This window comes from Pelodiscus sinensis, chromosome 21 (genome assembly GCF_052426305.1).
Source record: "Pelodiscus sinensis isolate ZL-2025 chromosome 21, ASM5242630v1, whole genome shotgun sequence".
Classification (NCBI taxonomy): Eukaryota; Metazoa; Chordata; order Testudines; family Trionychidae; genus Pelodiscus; species Pelodiscus sinensis.
Genome location: NC_143072.1, coordinates 17710074 through 17719984, shown reverse-complemented (window position 1 = coordinate 17719984; position 9911 = coordinate 17710074). Strand labels below are relative to the sequence as shown.

The window sequence follows — 9911 nt, the reverse complement described above, 5'->3', positions numbered from 1 at the left end:
GAGGAGAAGAGAAAGGGAGAGTAAGAGGCAGGAGGGGGAGAAGAGAAAGAGACGGAGAGAGAGGCAGGAGAGAGAGGCAGAAGACGAGAGAGGCAGGAGGCGGAGGAGAGCTGAGACAGGCCGTGTCCAGACTCAGGGTTTTTTCGGGAAAAGTAGCCTTTTCCCGAAAAAACTTCCCCTGCGTCCAGACTCAAGCCGCGTTCTTTCGAAATTATTTCGAAAGAACGCGGCTTTTCTTTCGATGGCGGTAAACCTCAATTTACGAGGAAGAACGCCTTCTTTCGAAAGTTCCTCTTTCGAAAGAAGGCGTTCTTCAATGTAAAGAGGCCGTCTTCGAAAGAGAGCCTCCAGACTCGCTGGGTGCTCTCTTTCGAAAAAGCGGATTTCTCTTTCGAAAGATCCGCCTGCAGTCTAGATGCGATCTTTTGAAAGAGCCTCTTTCGAAAGAAGCCTGCAGTCTAGACATAGCCACAGAGAGGGGGAGGAGGGAGAGAGACCCAGACCCACCCTGGGAGAGACCGGAGGCTCAGGAGAGAAGCCCAAGGTGGAGAGACCTGAAAATCCCGCCTTATGACAGGCTAATGGGCTAGTTTTCTAAAGAAGATGTAATGTGGATTGGGATGTAAGGTCAAGTGTGTCCCGTATTTCTGGGTGGTCAGGGCCCCGGGGTGCAGCAGGGCAGCACCTGTGAGACATTTTCCGTCACTGGCACCTCTGGGGCACCAACAAAAATGCCCCCCCGCAGGAAGGGGGGTGTGTCCGCCACTAGGTGTGTGTGTGTGGGGGGGGGGCTGTTGTATTTGGTTTGCCCCACCGCAGAGGGGGGTTAAAAGTGCCCCCCCCCCCCATCGACCGACCCCAATTCTGCAGCGGGCAGCAGGAAAACTACCAGTCCCAGCATCCCCGTCGGCCGGCCCCCGGCCCCCGCGGCGATGAAGAGGCAGGAGCGGGGCGGGGGCAGGCGAGCCGCAGGAGCCCGCGAGCTCCCGGGGGCGCTGCGATTGCTGCTGCGGCTGCCGCTCGCTCGCTCCGCCCGGGGCGGCCCCAGCCGCCGGCCCCTCCGCGCAGCCTGCCCGGGCGGCCCGCCCCGCCTCCCCGATGCCGAGGCATGGCTAGCGCGGCCGCCGGCCCGATGGTGGAGGGGAAGGCGCGGCGGGGCGGGGACGGGGCCGCGGCCGGAGCCGCCGCGCAGCAGTGCGGCCAGCTGCAGAGCCTCATCGACATCTCGCTCTCCAGCCTGCGCGGCCTGCGCACCAAGTGCGCCGCCTCCAACGACCTCACCCAGCAGGAGATCCGGACCTTGGAGGTACCCCCCCCCCCCCGCTGGAAGGGACTCGCCCCCTGAGCAACCGGGGGGAGCTTAGGGTCAGCTCCTCTCCCCTACAGCCCCCCCTGGGGACACCTCCCCTACAGCCCCCAGGATCTCCCTACAGCCCCCCCTGGGGACACCTCCCCTACAGCCCCCAGGATCTCCCTACAGCCCCCCCCCCACAGGGACACCTCCCCTACAGCCCCCAGGATCTCCCTACAGCCCCCCCCCCCAGCCCCCCCCCCACAGGGACACCTCCCCTACAGCCCCCAGGATCTCCCTACAGCCCCCCCCCCCACAGGGACACCTCCCCTACAGCCCCCCCCCCACAGGGACACCTCCCCTACAGCCCCCAGGATCTCCCTACAGCCCCCCCCCCCCACAGGGACACCTCCCCTACAGCCCCCCCCCACAGGGACACCTCCCCTACAGCCCCCAGGATCTCCCTACAGCCCCCCCCCCCCACAGGGACACCTCCCCTACAGCCCCCAGGATCTCCCTACAGCTCCCCCCCCCCCACAGGGACACCTTCCCTACAGCCCCCAGGATCTCCCTACAGCCCCCCCCCCCCACAGGGACACCTCCCCTACAGCCCGCCTCCTTACTAGCCCTGCAGTCCTGGCTGACCAAGACTCCTTCCCTACAGCCCTGGAGACCTCAGGGCTGCCTCTGGGCAACAGCAGGGGAGGGGGGAATAGGTCTCTTCCCCCCCCCCCGCCCCGTTTGCAGCCTACTACCCTGCAAACAGTCGGGGAGGAGTCACCCCAATTCTCTAAGGACAGAGGGCCCCAGCAGCAGCTGTAAGGCACTAACCTGTCCCACCCTGCTCCTGAAATAGCTGCTGGAGGGATTTCCTGTCTCCCTTGTCGTCTCTGGTTAGGACCTTGAAGTACAGAGCATGGCTGTCCATGAGGGCAGCCCACCCTACCGGGTGTCTGCTGGAGTAACCCCTGTACTATCCGTGCAGTCCTTTGCGATCCAGGCAGCAACTGGAGGGGACTCTGTGTCGTCCCCTCAGGGCCTGAGTACTTCCCCACTCCTGTAACTGGGGTGTAGAGGACATTGACCCCCTTCTTGGCCATGTGACCCCAGGCTCCTTAAAGGTATCCCTGTATCCACTGGATCTCTCACATCCATCCCTTCATCATTTCCTTGTGTTGTGTAATAGCAGCTGCGGCCTGCCTTCACAAGGCACTCCCTAGCTAGCTCAGACTGTGGGTAAATGAGAGCTGAAGGAAGTCATTGCATGATAAAGTTGAATAATAAGCTGGAGAGTTGCATGAAGGACTCTTCATTTGGGAAGTTTTAGTTCCAGGATCCCAGGCTTGCTGCTTTAGTTTGAAGTCTGAGGCATTTGCTTGGAGAGTTTGGGGAAACCTTTCTGTTTCACTCTGCTTCCACACACTCTTGCCTCCTCCTCCCTCCCCTTCTCTCTCTCTCTTCCCCCCCCCCCCCCCCGTAAAAATATGGTTTGAAACTGGCTCCACACAGGTGCCAAATGCCCTTGTGGAAGTAGAAGTTGGTGTGACAATGGGAATGATGTGAGAGCATGATTTAGAAAGCCTGTTGGGGTGGCTGAGACCTTCCACTAGTCAGTTCTGAGGCTTGGAGAAACAAAATCTCCCATTTGCTATCTTCCCCTGACACTTTTTTTTTTTTTTTGACTCTCTGTATTTTCAGGCCTATCTTCTTTTTACTGGCTCCTTTTCACTTATCCTCCTTAGTTCTCTCCTGGATAATTGACAGATAATAGCAGTGTCGAGTTTGGAAGATGGTTGTTGTCTGGAAAGGTGGTATTAAGCTTTTATTGCTCCCAAATATGTGATATAGTCCCAAGATGGGGACTTTACGGCAAGATCTAGCATTATTTGTCAAGTGCTACTGTTTTTGTCTGTCTCTCATGCTCTCTTTCTTTTTTTTTTTTTTAAATGCTGAAACTGTGGTGGTGTCCTTTTTTTTTTTTTTTTTTTTTTTAAAAAACATTGTTTGATGTGTGCAAGTGATGCTGTCATATTCGGTCTAAGCAAAACATACATTTTATTTTTTTCCTTTGTGAAGTCAGGCTTTTGTTTGTGCTCACTTAGAATAAAGTCTTTTATTAACGCTCTCAGTGGGTGCTGCAGTGACAACCTGGTGAAGTAGATATGGTAGAAACAAAGGTGTGTTTGCTCCCTCACATCTGGAACCTCTAGGAAAATCTCTGGGAGCCTGATTACACATTAGATAGGCGGGCTTTAAAATCAAGTATCCAATAAGCAAGGAAGTACTCAATAGACAGCAGAACAATAGGTGACAGCTCATTAAGGGAAGTCTGTCATTCTCTCCTCTTTTATTTTTTCCCCCTCCCCAACAGTCCTCAAAAGAAGAGAAAACCCAGCATATCCTAATAGCAGTTGTCTAGATTTTAACAATGTAGTGAGTGTACACTGTTGTGTTTAGCAGATCTTTTCATGTTCTAATCAGCATGCTCTGAAAATAATGTGCATAGCACCAAGAAGCAGATAATCTAGAGAGTCTAAAAGAAACCTCCATTTGTAGGGGGTTGGTTACCTGGCTTGCTTAGTTTTACAGGTGAAAACCCCTATTCTGGTCCTAAAAGGTTTTGCTTTTATTTTCTCCCCATATGTATGCTACAGCTACACAGCATACATGTGTAAGTGCCACTTCAAATATTTAACCAACTAAATAACCAAACCTCTGTGTGCAGTGGTTATGTGCGATAGTGAAATGTGTACTTTGGTAATAAGGTTGTGCTTTCTTACTGCATGAGGGTGTGAGACACCTGATGTGCTAGTTAGTGTATGCACAGTGCCTATGCAGTGTTTCCAGCCAAAGAAAAACAAGAGGACTGATGCTCTAGCTTTGACTGCAGTTTGTACAAGCCTCCTTTTTTCCCTCCCACCCAAGTCCCCTAGTGCAAAGTGGAAGTGAAATGCTGCTGTTCTGATTTGGCGACCTCCTAGTCCCATTTTGCACGGTGTAAATATGCAAGCAACAGAGACTTGAGCTCTAGTTATCCAAGGTAGTGTTGTGTTGTTTTTGTTGACTCTTGGAGATAATACAACCATCCTGTTACGTGTTGACTAGTAGGTAAAGGGGATTGGTCATAGTCCTTAAACCTGACTAGAAATCAGTGCCTGGACTGAAAGTTCTGACTCTCTCTGCATGGGGCGTCTTGAACAAGTCACTTAGTGGTTTTGAAGATGATTGTTGTTAGTAATTTGAATTTCAGTAGTAGTGCTTGGAACTGTGTAGAATACATTTAAATGTCAGACTGAACACTGTTTGGCTGGAAATGTCAAGTTTTTGGCTGAGAAGCTTTTGATAGAAACTCAGACTTTCCCAGGAAAGGCAGATTTTCCCCCCCCTCCCCAATGGCTGAGGGGGAGGGGGGTGAGGAGGACGACACAATCATCTGACAAAACAGTTTTGACAGAGCTGGTTAAATAATTCTAGTGTATGAGGCATTGTACACGTGATGAAAAGACCTGAGTTCATGGAACATGTCTGTATGGGAAAATTACACTGGAATATTCTAAGGTGGGACTTTATGCTGGTGTAACTGTCTCAGTCTAACCTCCCCTGTGCTCCCCGGAAGACTGCCAGTATGGCTAGTTATATGGGTATAGTTACACCCAGGGTAACCGGAAAACTTTCCTGTGTAGCCAAGCCCTAAGTACACAATGGAAATGCAACAGGTGAATACAACAGACAGGGAACGAGAGGGAAAGCAAGGAAGGGAGGTCATGATTTAATGACTTTTGCAGAAGAAGAGGCCCACTTTCTATGTCCTAATCACATGATTGCACTTGTGTACCTTGAGGGCAGGATTTGGCCCAGGGTGCTGAAGATAAAGCCGTGTTGCTTTGTCTGTCTTCTCGTCACGGTTCCTTCAGGGAACAAGATGCAGGGCTCAGAGGTGGGGAAATGGAAAGCTGGTTTGCTGCCTCTTTTGCTGGATGGGTGCATTTCCCAAGTGCCCGCTGTGTCTACAAGACCGCTTGTGTAGCCACTCTGTGGTGATGGCAGAACTCTTTCCCGCCCACATAGCTGCCACCACTCACTGGAGGAGGTGTAAGCATGTTGGTAGGAGAGCATCTCCCACTGTTGTGCTATGTTGGCAGTACATGTCACTCAGAGGGGTGTGAGGGCTTTTTTTGGTCCTGTCCCCCCCTCCCCCGGTGACATACGTGTTATAGGCATTCCAAGAGTCAAGATCAGTGGTCCCCAACCATTTGAAGCTGCTGGGCGCCAGGGGGCATGGCCGTTCGCCTGCTGGGCACCAGAGCGCGGGGACACTTAGGCACCTGGGGGCAGGGCCGCGCATACACCACACCCCCGTGAGCCATGTGCCTGGGGCAAGCAACACTATGCGCTGCGTGGCCACGGGCGGCGCTGCCCATTTCAGCAAGCCTGGGGCCAGCCCTGAGCACTTGGCGGGCGCACACAAATGCCCCCGCGGGCGCCATGGCGGGGACCACTGGTCAAGATCATCTGCACATACAAACAAAAGCTCACCGGTCTCCTCAGGGGAGCAGGCAAGAGGCACAGATGGTGGTGGGCAGCGCCAGTGCTGGCTGGAGGACTCTGGAGGAGCCAGTCAGCGGCTGGAGAGAAGCGGCGCTTTGAACTCCACTTCTCTCCAGTTGTCGGCTGCATGGCCGTTTCCTGCTCCTCCGGAATCCTGTGCCCGTGCTACTCAACATCTACTGGTGAGCAGAGACTGAGTGCGGCCTGTTGCAGGGTGGAGAGTTGATGGCCGGGGGATGCCCAGAAGTTTCCTTCAGAATTTCCACCTACCATCTTCCTTTAACGAAACCTGTTTGTCCTCAAGGTTCAATTAAAAAAGTGATTTATCCTATTTTTCATTGCAGGTGTACAGTATTTCCGCTACATTATGGGTTAGAGGGGTGTTTGTGGGCTAATCTGGCAACCTAGCCGCTATTTAACATGTCGTTTCTATGGGAAGATGCGTTTCCAAGCTCCAAACAACCAACTTGCAAACAAACTTTTTGGAACACAACCCATAAGTTGGGGACTTCCTGAACTGTCAATGATGATGTAGTTTCAGTGTTGCTTCTCAGTGACTGTGGTTTGGTGTCACCTTTTCAGTGTTCACACCTTATGTTGTCAGATACACAGTACTGCTTGAACTTTTGCCTGTTTGTCTGTGGGCCAGCAGGCGCCATTCAGGTGTGTGCGCTCTCATACTCCCTGGTATAGGGATGATTTGGAGCAGTTTTCCATAAACGTTTTCAAGATGAAGAGCAACAACCAGACTGAAAGCGTCCTACAATTTGAGGAAAACATGTCTGAAGCATACTGGAAACCTTTACAAGCCCTCTGCTAGCTGGGTGGCTGCTTTTGGCAACTGCTTTCTTGCTTGTGCATAGCTCTGTTCCAACTGAACAGTTGAGCGCTATAATGTTTAAAAAGCACAGACCTATCCAGCAAAGCACTTCAGTATGGCCTTAAGTCCCCCTGGACAGTGCTTAAGCGCACAGCCAAAGTAAAATGCACTCTTAAGCAGTGGTGGGCAACTTGCGTCCCATGGGGATTCTGTCTGGTCTGCAAGACGTTTCATTGACACGCTCAGGGTTATAGGTTCCATTGGTTTTCACCCCCGTAAATATGTTTCCTGTCGGTGATAGAGATGCAGCCGTGTTAGTCTGGTCCAGCTGAAACAAAAGACAGGTGTTACTAAAGAGACGCCCTCATAAGGCAAGGCTCCTGAAGTGAGGGGTGTGCTGATTGCAGATGACACTGTGAGAGCTGTGTGCTCCTGGATCCAGTCAAAGCACTGCTATGTCTCAGGTGGGCACTAGGGATCTAAAATCCCATTTAATTGGCTAATCGTAGTGCTCATGTAGCCCATGCACCTAGTGGGTGTAATTCACTGTCCTTTGTAGTGGCACTTAAAGCACTTAACAGCAGGAGGGAGAATGAGAGAGCTCTACAGCAGAAGTTGAGGGGCAGCTGGTTTTATAGCTCAAGCTGTAGAGGCACCTACACTAAGTTCCTGAGGTCTCTGGTTCAAATCTGCCTGCAGGCAGTTACACTAACACTCCGTTTAGCTAATTAAGAGAGAATGGATGGGAAGGGCCTCTCCACTGAGGTTGGGTTACAGAAACACTCTTCTCTCCCCCCCCCCCCTCCGGGGCCTAGGCAGGGGCTGTTCCCAGCACCCCTCCCGCAGGGCATGGTGAGGTTCCTGGGTACCGGTTAATGGTGATGCTTGCCAGGTAACTGTTTAACAGCTGGCTATCCATTAACATCCCTAGTGGGCACACCTGGCAAACACTAGGTACACAAGCACAGTTAACCAAACCACCCTATCCCAGGAGACTGTCGTGGATAAAATCATCTTGCGGCCCATTGACCTGAAGGAGGGACCCTCATGCGACCCACTAAGTAGCCTGGGTTGCCTATTGCTGCCCTTAAATGCTTTCCTGAGTAAGGATGGCCTGTGGAGCTAGGCCTCTGCTTTTAGAGATGAGCACACTGCTCTGACTTCAGCAGGGGTTTCATGGCTAGAATCTGGCCTGATGGCTTCAAAGAGCACCCAGAGCAGCAATTTTTTTTTTAGCCTGATTTTTGCATTTTTGAATTTGTCAGGAAGCCAAGAGTGCTCAGCAGCCCTTGGAAACAATGTTGTGTAGTGCGGAGGGTGAAATTGAGCTCCGTGGGAACTGCTTGCAGAGAGCATGTGAGTTAAAACCCGTTAGCAAATGAGCTAGCTGCAAAACTTTCCGCTTACAGTGTGGCAAGGCCCTTTGGGGGGGGGGGGGGTGTTTCCCCATAGCATGGATAGTTTAGCATAGTGTTTAGTTTGTCTGAAAGAACAATGTGTTGTCTGGTGCTCCTGAGCCTTGTGTTTTAGTACTGTACATTGTGCCCAGTGAAGACTTGAATGGGCTTTCCTGTAACCTGTGCCTGGTGGATACCTCACTCCCACCCTGATATGCTTGTCTTTTGTAGTCTCCATTAGGGATGTAGGCAACTAGTCAACTATCCACTAAGCAAAAGCGTATCTGATAGTCAACTAGTTCTTTGACTAGTTTCTTCCCCTCCCCCCCCCCCCCCCCGGCTGCCTCTATCGGGGGCAACAAGGGGGGGGGGAGCAGGAGCCGATGCTGGATAAAACCGTCTTAAAAGCCAATTCCACGAGCACTGTCTCCGGGGGGGGGGGGGGGGGGGAAAGGTGGGTAGCGGAGACTGGGCATAAACTGGGAATCGGCTGATTCTCGGCTTGCGCTCAGTCCCAGATGCTGCGCCTCTGCTTTATAAATGTATTAAGAGCCTGCTGGCTCTTAATACATTTCAAAGACAGAGATGCAGCGGGGTTAGCTCCCAAGGTTGGGCGCTAACCCCTCTGCAGCTCCCCAGCTTATCGACTAGTCAATGGAAAATCCATCGGCTAGTTGACTTAAACTAATTTTTAACCTCCCTAATCTCCATGGGAGCTAAATTTAGTAAAATGACATGGGTGCAGATTAGAGCGTTGTTTCACAGTAAGATGAAAGAGAGACCAGGTATGTGACTATCTTTTATTAGACCAATTTCGTTTCCTCAACAGACATTGGTCCAATAAGATACTGTGTTGCCCACCTTGTCTCTAACGTCCTGGGACCCTCAGGGCTAGAAGTACGCTGTGTGTACAACAAGATGAGATGAAAGCCTTGCTCTATCTTTGTGAGGATGGAACCAGGCTTTGAATATCTGTCAGGGCTGATAACAGTCCATGTCAGGCCCTGGGCAATTGGGGAATGGGGGGAAGGAGGGAGGCTTGACTCTGAGCCCCCAAAGAGGTGGGGCCTTAGGCAAAAAGGGCAGGGCTAGAGGCTGCTTGGACCACACCATACAGGAGACTTAAAAGGCGTAAGGCTCCAGTTGCTGCTGTGGTAGTGGCAGCGGTGGCATAGAGCCCCAGGCTTTTAAATTGCTGGGCCCTAGGGCAACTGCACAATTCTTCTGAGGTTTTGCCTTCTGTGACTACAGCTGCGGGGCAGAGCTCTCTCTTCCCTAGAACACAGTAGGGGAGGAATGAAGACTGATATCTGGACTCTCCAGCCTGTGCCTCCACCCAAAGTTCTGGGTTCTAGCTCTGCTTCTGCCAGACTGCCTACCAATCTGAGGCCAGGTTCCATTGAATCTCAGGGCTTTAGCCAAGATATTAATGACCAGGATGAGACTTAGTGCTGGTGGTAGATTGGCCTACATCTGCATGCCGAAGTGTTCTTGACCCTTACCCTGAAGCCTCTGGTTATGGCCAGTGGGGGAGACCGTAGGTCTGATAGGCGATGTCTACACTGCAGCGCTATTTCAGCTATCCGAAATATTTTGAAATCTAACAGGCTCGCTATTCTGATGTCCCTGTAAACCTTGTTCCGCGAGGAGTAAGGGACGTTTTGGAGTAGTGGGTTATTTTGCAATTTGGTGCCGTGTAGACCGTGTCAAATTACGAAATAAGCTATTTCACAATTAATTCAAAATGAGCTACGCAATTTGCGTAGCTTATTTCGAGCTATGGGTGCAGTGCAGCTGCACTCATAGCGGGCTAGATGGACTGCAAGTTGGATCCAACGTGGCAAACTTCTCTGTC

The 9911-nt window shown here is 51.8% G+C and overlaps 1 protein-coding gene across 1 annotated transcript in view; it reads left to right on the top strand.

Annotated features, from left to right (window-relative positions):
- The first annotated feature begins 962 nt into the window (after positions 1-962).
- The window catches only part of KSR1 (kinase suppressor of ras 1), a 154077-nt gene continuing 145128 nt past the window's right edge, over positions 963-9911 (top strand). Inside the window, exon 1 of the mRNA XM_089772046.1 lies at positions 963-1306. Coding sequence (XP_089628172.1) covers positions 1109-1306 — 198 coding nt within the window. The 5' untranslated portion in view covers positions 963-1108. The remainder of the gene's footprint in view (positions 1307-9911) is intronic.